This window comes from Nicotiana sylvestris, chromosome 6 (assembly GCF_000393655.2).
Source record: "Nicotiana sylvestris chromosome 6, ASM39365v2, whole genome shotgun sequence".
Classification (NCBI taxonomy): domain Eukaryota; kingdom Viridiplantae; phylum Streptophyta; class Magnoliopsida; order Solanales; family Solanaceae; genus Nicotiana; species Nicotiana sylvestris.
In genome coordinates, this window is record NC_091062.1 from 120,566,092 (window position 1) to 120,583,056 (window position 16,965).

At 38.5% G+C, this 16,965-nt stretch overlaps 2 protein-coding genes across 2 annotated transcripts; one reads left to right on the forward strand and one right to left on the reverse strand.

The window, feature by feature from the left end:
• Positions 1-907: 907 nt before the first annotated feature.
• Positions 908-8,859, forward strand: LOC104218797 (heat shock cognate 70 kDa protein 1). The gene is made up of 2 exons (XM_070147509.1): positions 908-1,209; positions 6,948-8,859. Exons 1-2 carry the CDS (start codon positions 996-998, stop codon positions 8,678-8,680), a joined length of 1,947 nt encoding a protein of 648 aa, XP_070003610.1. The 5' UTR covers positions 908-995; the 3' UTR covers positions 8,681-8,859.
• A 6,101-nt stretch (positions 8,860-14,960) lies between these two features.
• Positions 14,961-15,980, reverse strand: LOC138871198 (uncharacterized). The gene is made up of 3 exons (XM_070149065.1): positions 15,731-15,980; positions 15,435-15,511; positions 14,961-15,350 (listed from the first exon to the last, which is right to left on the reverse strand). The coding sequence occupies exons 1-3, from the start codon at positions 15,978-15,980 to the stop codon at positions 14,961-14,963; spliced, it is 717 nt and encodes a 238-aa protein (XP_070005166.1).
• Positions 15,981-16,965: the final 985 nt, after the last annotated feature.

Sequence of the window (16,965 nt, forward strand, 5' to 3'; positions counted from 1 at the left end):
AAGGTTATTAGCCTTGAAATCATTGTATTTTTAAAGTTATGAGTTCATATTCAATAACAAAGATAATAAAATCGCATAAAAAATATTACTAATTAATACGCCATAATAAAAATTAACATAATCAAAAAATGCTATATAGGTCATGCTAAAATAAGCATATCTAATAAGTACTATTAATTACACAACTAAGCACTAAAGAAAAGGATAAACTATGTTATGAATTTTCATTATAAACCAATCCATAACTAAAAAATAGATATCCAACACTATTGTCATTCCTAGTATTGAATTAAATTTCCTTATTAGCATTAATCTTAATTTGAACTTTATTTGACTTACTACCGCTATAGGCTATAAAATTTATTCGACCATTCAAGAATGTTAAATCCAAACTTTAAATAATACGTTTAAGATACAACTGTAAACAAGTTTAATAAATATCTATAATTTATATTACAATAAATATTTATATGTATAAAATATTTTGAAAATTTTTATAAATGTAATGTCGGGTTGGGTTGGTTTCGGTTTGTCTTTGTTTAGTTAAAATCAAACCAAACTAATTATGGTCTTGTTTTTTTTTCCAACACCAAGCCACAATCGAATTTTTTCCGATTTGAGTCGAATAATCGATTTGGTGCGATTTATCTGTTTTCTTTGTACACCGCTGCTACTAAGTAATACCATTGCTATGTCTACACGCTGCAGGAATTAGGAAATTCCAAATATACCCTGATCGGTTAGACTTGGAAAACAGAACCTTCTAGATCCCATAAAACACGTTCAGGAAAATCCATGATTGGTTATAATTAGGCAAAAAGAACATTCTAGAACCCTTAAACACGGCTACAAAACGCTTAACCCGAAGCCGTTATATATACCACCCATTGTTCCTTCCTCCCTTCATATCTAACCGTATTACTCTTTCTTCTCAAATCATAATAATTTAGCTCTCTTTTTCGCTCACTTATATATATACGTCGCTGATTAAAGCAATGGCCGGAAAAGGTGAAGGACCAGCGATCGGGATTGATCTGGGAACTACGTATTCTTGTGTTGGCGTTTGGCAACATGATCGTGTGGAGATTATCGCTAATGACCAAGGAAACAGGACGACGCCGTCTTATGTTGCGTTCACTGATACTGAACGTCTCATTGGTGACGCTGCTAAGAATCAGGTCGCCATGAATCCCATTAACACCGTTTTCGGTAAGCTTTCAATTTTTCTATCTAATCTCATACTATTTCTTATGCTTATTTCCGTTTTAAATAGTATGGTTGTTGATGAGTGGTAAATTTTGTAAAATTTTGATTTGTTGCGACGTTGAAGTTTGATGAATGACGTGGTGTGATTCGTGTGATTAGCTTGATTTGTATTCATTGTTATTTAGTTGTTAATTAGTCCAGAAGCTCGTAGGAGGGTTAAACAATATCCTTATAGACTGTTTAAAACATAAGAAATTACCTGCACATTTCAAGTCTGAATTTTTACTATAACAATCAATTTGTCTGATGATTTTATTGAGGTGTAGGCAAGTTGACATGATTTTAATTTATTAAATAATTTAAGACTATCTGGTGAATTTGCTGTGGGCATAAGAGAAAAATTAGAGAATCTAAGTCAGTGAATTTCTGGAATTGTTTTAATCGAAAACGATATGATATCTTAATGCATGCTTTAGCCATTGCCAGTAGTATGATTATTTTAGTTAAACACGTGGTAGGTGTTGAATTATGTCAAATTTCGGTGGGTTAAGGAGTTGGTGGGAAACTTTTCCCCTATAAAAGAAGGCTTAATGTTTAGGATTTAGACACACCTCTCATCTGTTTAAGACATTTGTATCTTCTCTTTTTAGTATTATTTCACTTGTATTTTTGGAGTGAAATAAAATATTGGTTGTGTCCGAGGAGTAGGCAAAATTAGCCGAACCTCGTAAATTTTGTGGTTTCCTTTATTGTTGTTTTATTGTCTTATTTATTATTTGGTGGTTGTCATAATTTTTGGTATAGTAGTTGTGACTTATTCACACTATATACATTTGGCTTCCGCAACAATTGGTATCAGAGCCAAGTTACTGTCTAAGTATGCTCTGTGGTTGCAGCATAGTCTGATCTTCCACATCAGAAAAGATTTATCTTGGTAACTGAGTCAAGGTTCTGTCTGAGTATGATCTGTGGTTGCAGCTTAGTCTGATCTTCTACATCAGAAAGGAATAATCTTGATTTGTGTCGTCAGCTATTAAATAATATTTGTGTCAAAGATGGGAGACAATAAACAAGAAGAATCTACATCAAGTGTCAACAATACGTCATCATTGGCATCTTCGCTTATGACAAGAATTGTGTCAAATGCGAAATTTGCGGTCGAAATATTTGACGGGTCCGGACATTTTGGGATGTGGCAAGGCGAGGTTCTAGATGTCCTTTTTCAACAAGGGCTAGATCTGGCCATTGAAGAAAAGAAACCAGATGTTATTGGAGAAGAAGATTGGAGAATTATCAACCGTGTTGCTTGCGGTACCATTCGATCCTACCTTGCTAGAGAGCAGAAATATCCATACACAAAGGAAACTTCTGCAAGTAAATTATGGAAAGCACTGGAGGATAAATTTTTGAAGAAAAACAGTCAAAATAAATTGTACATGAAGAAGAGACTGTTTCACTTCACCTATGTTCCTGGTACCACGATGAATGAACATATCACCAGTTTCAATAAGTTGGTCACAGATTTGCAAAATATGGATACAACTTATGATGATGGTGACTTGGCCTTAATGTTGTTGGCGTCACTTCCTGATGAATACGAGCACCTTGAAACTACTCTACTCCATGGAAATGACGAAGTTTCTCTCAGAGAAGTTTGTTCGGCATTGTACAGCTATGAACAAAGAAAGCGAGAAAAACAGAAGGGCGGAGAAGGAGAAGCACTATTTGTGAGGGGTCGTCCTCAAAGTCAAATGAGGACAAAGAAGGGAAGATCCAAGTCAAGATCCAGACCCAGCAAAGATGAATGTGCCTTTTGTCGAGAAAAAGGGCACTGGAAGAAAGACTGTCCGAAGTTGAAGAATAAGGCCAAACATAACAATGGAAAGGCTATTATGGATTCAAATGTAGCTGATTGTGATGATTCAGACTTCTCATTAGTTACAACAGAGTCATCAACATCATCAGACATATGGTTGATGGACTCGGCTTGTAGCTATCATATGTGTCCCAACAGGGACTGGTTCGTGGAATTTCAAGAAGGAGAATATGGAGTCGTCCACACAGCGGATAACAGTCCTCTTACCTCATATGGCATTGGTTCAATACGATTAAGGAACCATGATGGAATGATCAGAACATTAACAGATGTTCGATATGTACCGGATTTGAAGAAGAATCTCATCTCTGTGGGAGCCCTAGAATCAAAAGGGTTCAAAATCATTGCAGAAAATGGAGTGATGAGAGTATGCTCCGGTGCACTAGTGGTAATGAAGGCTAATCGGAAGAATAATAATATGTACCGCTATCGTGGCAGTACAGTTATTGGGACAGCGACAGTGACATCCAGTGACGACAAAGAGGCAGAAGCAACCAAGCTATGGCACATGCGCTTGGGACATGCTGGAGGAAAATCCTTGAAAACTCTATCAGATCAAGGATTGTTAAAAGGAGTCAAGGCTTGCAACTTGGAGTTTTGTGAGCATTGTGTTAAAGGGAAACAGACAAGGGTTAAATTTGGTACAGCGATCCATAATACTAAAGGCATTTTGGATTATGTACACTCTGATGTTTGGGGTCCTTCCAAAACACCTTCATTGGGTGGGAAGCACTATTTTGTAACCTTTGTTGATGATTTTTCCCGAAGAGTATGGGTGTATACAATGAAGAGCAAAGATGAAGTGTTGGGAATTTTTCTCAAATGGAAGACGATGGTGGAGAATCAAACAGGCAAGAGGATCAAGTGTATTCGCACAGACAATGGAGGTGAATACAAAAATGATCATTTCAATAAGGTCTGTGAAAATGATGGCATCGTCCGACACTTCACTGTTAGACATACACCACAACAGAATGGAGTGGCAGAACGTATGAACCGGACCTTGCTGGAGAAGGTACGGTGTATGTTGTCCAATGCTGGCTTGGGCAAAGAATTTTGGGCTGAGGCAATTACATATGCATGCCACCTCATTAATCGTCTACCATCTGCTGCTATTGATGGCAAAACACCATTTGAAAAATGGTATGGAAAACCTGCTGTAGATTATAACTCTTTGCACGTGTTTGGCTCAACTGCATATTATCATGTGACGGAGTCAAAATTGGATCCAAGGGCAAAGAAGACTATTTTTATGGGAATTACTTCTGGAGTCAAAGGATATCGCTTATGGTGTCCTATGACAAAGAAAGTAATATTCAGCAGGGATGTTACCTTTGATGAATCTGCTATGGTAAATAAGGTAACAGAAGACACCAAACAAAATAAAGGTGCTTCTAAGCAGGTGGAGTTTGAGGGAAAATTTATTTTTCCTACACAAGAAGCAGAGGAGGAAACAAATGAAGATTACCCTCTGGAAGGAGAGCCAGTAGAGGAGATTCCAACTCAGGAACCTCAACAACAACTTGAATCAATAGCAACCAGCAGGCCAAAAAGAACAATAACGAAACCTGTTCGTCTCATAGAGACGGTTGCTTGTGCAACCTCAATTGTAGCTGATGATGTTCCTACTACTTATAAAGACGTTGTCCAAAGTTCAGAAGAAGATAAGTGGAGGATTGCCATGAATGATGAAATACAGTCCCTTCATCAGAATCATACATGGAGATTGGCCAATCTCCCGAAGGGAAAGAAAGCAATTGGGTGCAAATGGGTATTTGCAAAGAAGGAAGGATTTCCTAACCAAGTAGATGTTCGCTACAAAGCAAGATTGGTGGCCAAAGGATATGCTCAAAAGGAGGGAATTGATTACAATGAAGTGTTTTCTCCAGTTGTAAAACATTCCTCCATTAGAATTATGTTGGCTTTGGTAGCACAATTGGATTTGGAACTAGTTCAGATGGATGTAAAAACTGCGTTTTTACATGGAAACTTGGAGGAGGAAATCTACATGACTCAGCCAGAAGGATTCAAAGTTGCTGGAAAAGAAAATATGGTGTGCAAACTTGAAAAATCGTTGTACGGATTGAAACAATCTTCTAGACAATGGTACAAGCGATTTGACGAGTTTATGTTGCGGCAAGGGTACAAGAGAAGCAAATACGATCATTGTGTGTATTTGCACAAGCTTAAAGATGGTTCCTTTGTATATCTTCTCCTATATGTTGATGATATGTTGATAGCTTCCAAGAATTCGGAAGAAATTGATAAGTTGAAGATTCAACTGAAGAAGGAGTTCGAGATGAAGGATCTGGGTGAGGCAAAGAAAATTCTTGGCATGGAGATAATTAGAGATAGACGTTCAAAGAAACTCTGTTTATCTCAGAAAGAATATTTGAAGAGAGTACTACAACGTTTTGGCATAGATGACAAGACTAAGCCAGTTAGTACTCCACTTGCTTCCCATTTTAAGCTAAGTACTACTATGTCGCCAATGGATGAAGTTGAACGAAAGTATATGTCAAAGGTACCATACGCAAATGCTGTTGGTAGCTTGATGTATGCAATGGTTTGCACAAGGCCTGACATTTCACAAGCTGTTGGAGTTATTAGCAGATATATGCACAATCCAGGGAAGGAGCATTGGCAAGCTGTGAAGTGGATTCTACGGTATATTCATAATACTGTAGATGTCGGGTTAGTTTTTGAGCAGGAAGACAATCAGTCTGTAGTTGGATATTGTGACTCAGATTTTGCGGGTGATCTGGACAAACGAAGATCAACTACTGGTTATGTGTTTACTTTTGCAAAGGCACCAGTTAGTTGGAAGTCTACTTTGCAGTCAACAGTTGCTTTGTCTACAACAGAGGCAGAGTACATGGCTATTACAGAGGCTGTGAAGGAGGCAATTTGGCTTCAAGGATTGCTAAAGGAGCTTGGTGTTGAACAAAAAGGTATCACAATTTTTTGTGATAGTCAAAGTGCTATTCAATTAGCGAAGAACCAAGTTTATCATGCAAGGACGAAGCACATTGATGTTCGGTATCATTTTGTACGAGAAATCATAGAAGAAGGTGGAGTCACGGTGAAGAAAATTCATACTACGGAGAATCCTGCTGATATGCTGACAAAGGTGGTGACTGCGGTCAAGTTTCAACATTGTTTGGATTTGATCAACATTGTTGAACACTGAAGATTGAAGATGAAGACACAACCAAAATTTGTTACCGAGAGAAAATTGAAGATGTGGAATTTTGCCAAGGTGGAGATTTGTTGAATTATGTCAAATTTCCATCCCACATCGGTGGGTTAAGGAGTTGGTGGGAAACTTTTCCCCTATAAAAGAAGGCTTAATGTTTAGGATTTAAACACACCTCTCATTTGCCTTCTCATCTGTTTAAGGCATTTGTATCTTCTCTCTTTAGTATTATTTCACTTGTATTTTTGGAGTGAAATAAAATATTGGTTGTGTCCGAGGAGTAGGCAAAATTAGCCGAACCTCGTAAATTCTGGTGTTCCCTTTATTGTTGTTTTATTGTCTTATTTATTATTTGGTGGTTGTCATAATTTTTGATATAGTAGTTGTGACTTATTCACACTATATACATTTGGCTTCCGCAACAGTAGGAACAAATATCGGTTTCAGATCCTTTATCCTTGTCTTCGACCGGTTTACTCATATTTATTAGTCACATATATATGCCAGTATAGTTGTCTACTTTTTGTATGGAACTTATGTGCTATCATGTTAATTTGCTATTTGAATAGGTGTTGTGCAATTTTTTTTGGCTTTTGTGCTGTAATCCATACAGTATTATTTATGATTAAAGTTTTGTTATTTAATGGTCACTGTGCTTCACATTGGCAGATGCAAAGCGGCTTATTGGCAGGAGGTTTAGTGATGCATCTGTACAGGGTGACATGAAATTGTGGCCTTTTAAGGTTATCCCCGGACCTGGTGATAAGCCAATGATTGTTGTAAATTACAAGGGGGAAGAGAAACAGTTTGCTGCTGAAGAAATCTCTTCTATGGTGCTGACAAAGATGAAGGAAATTGCTGAGGCCTACCTTGGATCAACTGTGAAGAATGCCGTGGTGACTGTGCCTGCCTACTTCAATGACTCACAGCGTCAGGCTACTAAAGATGCTGGTGTTATTTCGGGACTGAATGTCATGCGTATTATTAATGAGCCTACAGCTGCTGCTATTGCATATGGTCTGGACAAGAAAGCTACTAGTGTAGGTGAGAAGAACGTGCTTATCTTTGATCTTGGTGGTGGTACTTTTGATGTATCCCTTCTAACTATTGAAGAGGGTATTTTCGAGGTGAAAGCTACAGCAGGAGACACTCACCTTGGAGGTGAGGATTTTGATAACAGAATGGTAAACCACTTTGTCCAGGAATTCAAGAGAAAGCACAAGAAGGATATTAGTGGTAACCCAAGAGCTCTGAGAAGATTAAGGACATCTTGTGAGAGGGCAAAGAGAACTCTCTCTTCCACTGCTCAGACAACAATTGAAATTGATTCCCTGTATGAGGGGGTTGATTTTTATTCTACCATTACTCGTGCCAGATTCGAGGAGTTGAACATGGATCTCTTTAGGAAGTGTATGGAGCCAGTTGAGAAATGTTTGAGGGATGCCAAGATGGATAAGAGCACTGTTCATGATGTTGTTCTTGTCGGTGGATCCACTCGAATTCCCAAGGTGCAGCAGCTGCTGCAGGACTTCTTCAATGGCAAGGAGCTTTGCAAGAGCATCAACCCAGATGAGGCTGTTGCCTATGGTGCTGCTGTGCAAGCCGCCATTCTTAGTGGAGAGGGTAATGAGAAGGTCCAAGACTTGCTGCTTTTGGATGTCACACCTCTGTCTCTTGGGTTAGAAACTGCTGGAGGTGTGATGACTGTCCTGATTCCGAGGAACACCACAATTCCTACCAAGAAAGAGCAAGTATTCTCCACATACTCTGATAACCAACCCGGAGTGTTGATTCAGGTGTTCGAGGGTGAGAGAGCAAGAACAAGAGACAACAACTTATTGGGTAAATTTGAGCTCTCTGGTATTCCTCCTGCTCCTAGGGGTGTGCCTCAGATCACTGTCTGCTTTGATATTGATGCAAATGGTATCTTGAACGTCTCTGCGGAGGACAAGACCACTGGACAGAAAAACAAGATTACAATTACCAATGACAAGGGTAGGTTGTCAAAGGAAGAAATTGAGAAGATGGTGCAGGAAGCTGAGAAGTACAAGGCGGAAGACGAGGATCACAAGAAGAAGGTGGAGGCCAAGAATGCATTGGAGAACTACGCCTACAACATGAGGAACACAGTGAAGGACGAGAAAATTGGTTCTAAGCTTAGCGCGGATGACAAGAAAAAGATTGAGGATGCTATCGATCAGGCAATTTCATGGCTCGATAGCAACCAGCTTGCAGAAGCTGATGAGTTTGAGGACAAGATGAAGGAGCTTGAGAGCATTTGTAATCCCATCATTGCCAAGATGTACCAGGGTGCTGGTGGTGATGCTGGTGCAGCTATGGATGATGATGCTCCACCAGCTGGTGCTAGCAGTGCAGGACCTAAGATTGAGGAAGTGGATTAAATAATTGATAGATAGTACTAGTAGTTTTTCTTTTTCATTGGTATAGTTTAATAGAGTACTTTGAACTGGCTTTAATTATCATCTAGAGTTTTGTGAATTTCAAACTGGTGGTTTTTCATTATCGCTGGAATTCTTAAATAGTTGCATCGATTTTAAGTTAGCAATTCTCTTTGGATGTCTATTCGAGCTTAAATTTTAAATCCTTAGTTGAATGGACAGGTTACAAATTAACTTTCGACCGAAAAGCGAATTTGATTGGTGGTAAGGATTGCCTCCAAAACTAGCAAACACGAGTGTAGATTCAGGAGGCAAGGTCACTTCTTTTTCAAAGTTTTGGATAAAAAGATGCTTTTCTTTTGCCTAACTATCAAACAATAGCAAATTCCAAACTTAAAAAAATTTAGGCCAAATGTTTGTTCACCGAGTATGAGAAAGTGAGCCGACTGAGTCTGTAGCTGCCCTGCCTTTCTGATCGTAATGATGTTGGTTAAGTGGACACTATCCAGTAAACATAATTTAATAAGTTAATCATGCCTTATAATAACTAGTTTGATTAGAAAGTCAATCTGTGTTCCCCTTCACATTTTTTCCCTATCAATTGCATGATATGCTATTGTGTTTGAATAATCAACTCAACTACTAATCCAGCGCCATTTATTTGTAAACCTATAGTTTTATCACCTATTGTTCATGTGTTATTTTCAAGCGATCTACTATATAATTTGAGCTTTCGTCTTGGACGAATTTCTTAAAAGAGAAATAAAATCTGAACAACAGTTACTTTTCTTAAGAAGCTAAATACCAGGATTGCAATAATATTAAGCATTGAGAGTTGTTCCAAATGCAGATATCCATCTTAAACTCTCTCCAGCACCAAATAAAAGACATAACACTACCGCAGAAAGCTCTTCAACTGTAATATTATAATTTATTTACAAGAAAAAAAATGTGAACTTCACATCAAAGTTTACAGTTGAGCCATTGCCTGACTTTGTAAAGGTTTCAGCTTCTATTTTTATCGGTTTCTTTCTTCCATCGTTCCTGAGAAAACAGTCTGGGAGTTCATCTTGTTAATTTTGTCAGAAGTACATTATTAAATCTTTACTCGTATTCACCTCCTCCGCCGCCCTGCTACAGATCAAAAAGTCATGGATAAAATCCAAATACAGCGATACATGGTAAAAACTTCTATGCTGAGCCTGAGTCTCACTTTGAGTTGGTCAATAACTACATAGACTACCTCAGTAACTAGATGATAATCAGGGAAATCTCGGCAACTGATTGGAAAAGATGACACACAAGTTAGGTTGTTTTTATCATAATTGGGTTTTCTTTCGTTTAAAATAAAATTATAAATTTCTTATATTTGACTAGTCCATTCTCTTGGAGGAAAATGTTTAGACTTCTATAAATTAAGGATCTTTCATTCTTATTTAGTAGCATCCACAATGTAGTCATATGAGATTTTAGAGTCTTGTTTAAGGGGAGATAACACTTGTGTTTGCCTCTTTGTGAGGTTGTTCTCTCGATATTTTGTACTCTCTTTTATATAGTGGATTGCTCTTCTCCGCCGTAGACGTAGGTCAATTGACCGAACCACGCTAAATGTTTGTGTCTAGATTCCGCATGGCATCTGATTTTTCCGATCCTAACAAATAGTATCAGAGCGAGGTTCAAGACAAGTTCATCATGGGGGGTTTAGTTCTAGCCTCAACATATTTGACGATAATCATGATTTTTGTTTGAGAATTTGACCTGAGTGCTACTCACGTTGAGACAAACTTTGTGGTGCAGATTTGGAGATGCGGCCTGTTGAAGGTTATGTGATGACGATGGATCAAGTTTGTTTTGTCTAAAAATTCAGGCAAATGGAGAGAATTGTTAGGTTTTGTCTTGATTTTCTTATCATATTTGGTTTTCCTATCTCTTTTAGAAGAAAATTATAAATCTCTCATATTTGGCTACTCCCTTTTCTTGGAGGAAAAAGTTTGGACTTCTATAAATTGAGGATCATTTCTTCTTATTCATTAGCATCCACAATGTAGTCATATAGGGTTTGAGAATCCTGTTTAGGGGGAGGACTTTTCGGGACAAGTGTTAGTGCGATACTTGTGTTTGTCTCTTTGTGAAATTGATCTCTCGATATTTTGTACTCTTTTTTATATAGCGGACTGCTCATCTCCGCCGTAGACGTAGGTCAATTGACCGAAACATGTTAAATGATTGTGTCTTTTTTTATATATTTCTCTTCTGTTTGATTTATCGTTGTTCAAGTATTGCTTCACTAGCTTTCGCATGACACCTGAATATTTTGATAATAACAACACCAAGGCGTAATACTGCAGCTAATGTTATACACAAGTAACTTGATGCAAACTGCCTTCTTCCCCTGTTAAGCCTCTGTGATAGAAACTAAGGGTCCACCAAACTGTATAGAAAACCAGGTTCTCTATCAGTTCTCACAGAACACATGCACACTACAGTAAGTAAATGACACAATGGAGTTTTACGTGGAAAAGTCCCAGCTCACGGGATCAAAGACCACGACCTATCCTTGTAGGATTTCAATTTCATTACTGAGCAAACTTTAGATTACAACCTATTATAACCTAGGAATTAACCTCTTAATCCCTCACTAACTTGTAACAACTCTATTACAAGCCACTTTATAATAACTCTATTATAAAGACTTACATCTCAACTAACTCTAGCCAAGACACAAGCACAAGGGTTTATGATTTACAAAGATTTCCTAAACAATGCTTCTAACTAAGCTAAGTACGAATTTTAAGTAGAGTGCTTTAACAAAAGTGCAACACAACTAAGGAGATGTAATAACTCGATACATGGAACTGGTCCATTGTTATGTTGTTCTTTGTTCTTGATGCTCTTGAGAGTCACTTGCAAGATTGATAGATGACTTGAGAGAATGCTTGATTGATTCTTGAATGTGCAAGTGTTTTGTTTTACCTTTGCTTGATGTTAATAATTCATTTGTGACATCACTTGAATGATGCAAGCAAGTTAGGTAAAGGACATTCCCCATAAAGTTGACTATTGCACTGTTGCGTGTGCAGGCAACAACTTTACAACTGTGGGGAGTTGACTTGTACAGTCACCAAGGGAACTGGCGGCCATCTGTTCGCTCAGTTGTTCCTTTGACTCTGAAGAGTTGAACCACATCCCCAACTGGAGACTTGTTGATCTTAAGTACTTGATAATGTGTAACAGGTTTCTTATTTGGTTCTTAAAAATAAGTTTTTAGATCATTAAAATATAACATGGATACATATAACCTATCAATTTCTCCCTTTTTGATGATGACAAACTTATAATTTAAGTTCCCCCTAAGAACTAGAATGACATTCACATTTCCTGTATTCCCCCTGAATCTGTTCCTCATCCTGTTCCCCCTCAATTATTTTTCCCCCTTTTGGAATCATAAAAAGATCAGTAGCAAGCCTTAAGCAAAATAAAGTCTAGCTTAATTAACTCATGCCACATGTGTGTACACAACCATGACTAAAAACAGAGCAGAAGAGCAAGGCATACACAACAAAAGGACGAAAGTTTCACTGATTTTGGATAATTAAGCAGAGATCGGTTCCATTGTTTCCAAACACATCCAAAAAATAAAAAAATCAAAAACAAAAGTACCGGTCATAAACATCATCAGAACTAAAATAGAGGACAGACACTAAGAACTTGACACTTGGGAAAGGGACACTGTTTAGGGAGCACTGGAAGGGTAAGGCCCAGATGAAGAGGCAATGGTTCTAAGAAGGATGTCCATTCGAGCATTTGTTGACACCTGCTCACTGAGCAGTCTCTCCTTCAAGTCCTCAACCTGTTTCCTGAGGTTGGCATTTTCTTTTGTCAGACGGGCAGCCTCAGTGCTTTGAGAGCTGTTGGAACCAAGTGCCTCATGAACCTGACTTAGCTGATCTTCGAGAATGACATTCCTTGCCTTTAGCTTCCTTATCTATTCAGTGTCACTGTTCTAAACATTGATCAGCTGAGAGATAGTAGAAGTGTTGCCAATCTCTCCACTCTTATCAATGCACTCACATTCCTCGAGAGTGTTCTTGGAGAAGGTTTGCTTACGAGTACCCACTTTAGCTTTTCCCAAAGGGACTTTGAAGAATACAAAGACCTTAGTGAGGAGGAACCTATAAGGCAGGCCATGATTACCATATGATGATATGCTATAATTACGTATTTTAGTCGCTTATTACACTCAAATTTACTGCACTTTAATTGAGTTTGAGCTTTAATCGCTAGTGCCTTGCACTAATTGTGTGTTTTATGCCTTGTAGGAGTGATTTCGAGCTATGTAGATGTTATGGAATGAATTCAAGTGATTTGGAGCTTTGAAGTTTGAGTAAAAGCCCAAGGAATTAAGTCGGGATCATATTCAGGGATCAACGGATGATAGAGCAATAAAATGAAGAATCGAATAGATATATTGCCTACTGTCTAGTAAAATGCACATAACGTTTTCCTCAAAACTCCATTTTGGCTCCACAATATATGTTTGAAACACTAACTCAAAGGGATACAATTGTTATATTTTACATTATTCCAAATTCCAAATGGAACAGTGTGAAAAATGCGGTCAAAACCACGACCGCGGACCTGAGGCGGGCTGAGGCAGTACACTAGGAAAGTACCGCGCCTGGGCCGCGGCCACGGACGTCCAGGACTGGAAACTTGTCCTTTTTCGTGTAGGAGCAGGTATAATTATTTTGGCCCGACCCTACTTGGTATATATACATGGAAAAACGGTATTTTGAGAGGAGGAGACCAATATTTGACATAGATTCGACCTAAGGAGGCAGAGACACAATAGGAGCAAGGCGGAGAATTCTTCTATGAGTTTTTCCTTCTTATTCCTATTTTTTCATTGTGGTTATGACTTTTAGTATTGTAGTTTTACATACTATTATGAATAACTAATTTGTTATCTAGGGTTTTGATAGAACCTTTTGTAGGATAAATTCTTGTTATGTTTTTATATAATTGAGTCGTTGGATTTATCTACTTGTTCAACTACGTGTTGTTGTTGTTGATTGAATGACCATCAATTGATTGTGCCTATTTAGTGTGTAGTGCTCGAGAGAGAGTACATATTTAGGTAGTTGTTGAACAACATTACTCCTAACGTATATGAGAAATCAATACTGTGGGTTTAAAGGCAGGTTTAGAAATAACAAAGCCTTTGACGTGGTCATAATGAGCGGTTAGATAAAGCCAACTAGCGTAGTTCGAGAGAATATGTCTAGTAAATTGTTGTAGTTGCTCGAGAGAGAATTACGACATCTAAAGTGCTCCCGATCAGTAGAGAATACATTGGCAAAATTGTAGGGAACATAGCTAGAAGGATTCCGATAATTGGGGAAATCATAACTCTAGACCTCCTTAATTTAGTCTCCAACCTTTTGTCTCGTTAGTTGATAATTTTACCGTTTTCTAGTATATGCTAGTTAATTAGTTAGAAATATAAATCTCAATCTTTATAATTTAGAAAATTGTTCAAACTTGTCTTTTTAGTCATATTAAATAGATATAGCTAAGCCTTAGTTCTCTGTGGGATTCGACTCCGGACTTTTAGACCGGATTATATTTGCAGCGACCGCTTATCCTTTTTAGGACTAAAGTTGAGCGTGATTACCATACTTCAAAGACCTTGAATTCTGCCACCTTCTGCATGTACTCTATCATGATGCCAAGCAAGTTTATAGTAGTGTATCCATCCAGTGCTTCCATGAGAACCAAGTCTGCTCGTGAAGTTATTGACCTCCTTTCTGCGTGTGGAAGCAGAACTTTGTTTACCATTTCAAACAGTAGTTGGTACACTAGAAGGAAGGCCTTCTTGTGTACCTGTTCCCCGTGTTGTATGGTCTTGTCCTTCACTATGGCATTTCTGAAGTTAGACGAGCAAGTTCCCTCAACAGAAGACATACCATCAGTAGGCACCCCCAAAATACTTCCCAGAACAGCAATATCCATCATAAAATCAACACCATTCACCATCATACAAATATGATCATCCTCAATCGTAAAGAAGTCGGTATAAAAACTACGCACCTCTTCCTCATAAACTTTAGGACTGTCACTTGTGAACAGATGTGGCCATTGTTGGTGTTCACAGATCTCTACAAATTGGCGCATTCCGGTCATCTCCAGAATATCAAGGGAAAATGTACGTCCCCACATCACCTTTTGGTGTTTCAATTTTTCCTTGGGCATCACCAACCTTGGTCTTTTTGGAAGAACCAGGTTACTCATTGGCCTCAGCTTTCCTCTTCACTGATTTGGTAACACTCTTTAATTTGTCTGTAGATTTCCTAGAGATCTTCTCAGTAGACTCCTCAGCCACGTTTTCACAAGACTCCTCAACCACTTTCTCACTCTCTTTCTCACCAGGTTTTTCACCCTCAACCCTTCTCAACTCCTTTTCATTCACAGATGACTCCTTTTTGGACTTTGGAACAGTAAGGTTCTTTGAGGATTTACGAACTAAGGAACCGGGTTCCTCTTCTGCCTCATCATCAACATTCACGACTAGTGCAGGAGGCACTACCTTTTCATTGACAACCTTTCCATCTTTCATCAATCTCCTCTTCTTCTTTTCCTTTCTGTTTCTCCTCAAGACTGACTCAAATTCTTCCTTCTTTTACAACCTCGTGATGGGTCTCTTAGACGTTGACCCCTGGAGAGGTGCCTTTCTACTCCTTGTACTAATAAAGCTTGCCAGAGCCATATTATCATAATCTTCTTCTTCACTATCTGCATTTTCCTCATCAGATAAAGGTCTCATTTCAGGAACAACTATGGACAAAGGCTCAGCATAGAAGTGAGGAGAGGGGGGAGGATCAATACTGACCTAGGGTGATTGAGAGAAACCAAGGGTTGGTTCCTCTTGAGTGGAGGGATCAGGTCCCTCAATTGGTGCCCTAGTAGTACTGTCTGGTGTTGATGTTTCAACAGGCACCAGTTCCCTACTCTCCACAAGTGTACTATTTTCTTCCCCCTAAGACTCAGACACACCTTCACCACCCTCAATAACACTTCCCTCAGCAGCTATTGCCAACATATTTTCTATGGCCTCTTGTTCTTGTAACCCCATGGTAAACTCAGAAGTAGGAAGAGTATTACCTATAGAATCAAGGCCAGGGGCTGTCATTGTCGATTCAACATAGATATGACCCATATCTTTTTCTTTGGCAGAGCTTTCTTCCACAGGTAGACTAGAAACTTTTAGATTTTCTTCTCTCTCTACTGTATCATGTTCGACCATTTCTTCAGGCGAGGCAGAAGGAGAGGTCACAGCCACAAACTTTTTGGGAGTTGAAGCTTTGCGACTCCGATGAGAACTAGTACTCGACTGGGTCGGAGAGGTAGATGGTTGTGACTTAGATTTAGGGTTTAGACTAGTCGGAGTGAGGAGTGTGGGCTCTAAACTGGGGTTTCAACAGGTGAAAACACAGTGGGAACGATGCTTGGAGCACTATGGGCTTCCTGATTTTCAGACACGATGGAGTTTAGTAAGTTGAAGAAGAAGGTGTTTGGTTTGAAGAAGGAAAAAGAAGAATTTTGGATTTTTTGATATGGATAGTTGTGAAAGTGACTGTGAGAGGCGTTATTTAATAGGGGTGAGGGCCGGTTAGGAATAGGTGGCAATTTGGGATAGTTGACGATAATCATGGTTTTTGTTTGAGAATTTGACCCGAGTGCTACTCATGTTGAGACAAACTTTGTGGTGCAGATTTGGAGATGCGGCCTATTGAAAGTTATGTGATGAAGGTGGATCAAGTTTGTTTTGTCTGAAAATTCAAGCAAAGGAGGAGAATTGTTAGGTTTTGTCCTGATTTTCTTATCGTACTTCATTTTTCTATCTCTTAAAGGAAAGGAAAACATATTTACCATAACTGGGTTTTCCTTCTTTTAGAAGAAAATTATAAATCTCTCATATTTGGATACTCCCTCTTCTTGGAGGAAAAAGTTTGGACTTCTATAAATTGAGGATTATTCCTTCTTATTCAGTAGCATCCACAATGTAGTCATATGGGTTTGAAAATCATGTTTAGGGGGAGAACTTTTCGGGACAAGTGTTGGTGTGATACTTGTGTTTGTCTCTTTGTGAAATTGTTCTCTCGATATTTTGTACTCTTTTTAATATAGTGGACTGCTCATCTCCACCATAGACGTAGGTCAATTGACCGAACCATGGTAAATGATTGTGTTCTTTTTGGTATATTTCTCTTCTGTTTGATTTATCGTTG

Bases quoted from the DNA above. Each gene is read 5' to 3' on its own strand.
- LOC104218797 (XM_070147509.1), top strand. From the start codon at position 996: ATGGCCGGAAAAGGTGAAGGACCAGCGATCGGGATTGATCTGGGAACT. The intron at 1,210-6,947 runs GTAAGCTTTCAA...TCACATTGGCAG, and splicing joins TCCCATTAACACCGTTTTCG to ATGCAAAGCGGCTTATTGGC.
- LOC138871198 (XM_070149065.1), bottom strand. From the start codon at position 15,980: ATGGTCGAACATGATACAGTAGAGAGAGAAGAAAATCTAAAAGTTTCT. The intron at 15,512-15,730 runs GTGTGTCTGAGT...CTTTGTCCATAG, and splicing joins TGTTATTGAGGGTGGTGAAG to TTGTTCCTGAAATGAGACCT. The intron at 15,351-15,434 runs GCAAGCTTTATT...TTGTAAAAGAAG, and splicing joins ATTATGATAATATGGCTCTG to GAAGAATTTGAGTCAGTCTT.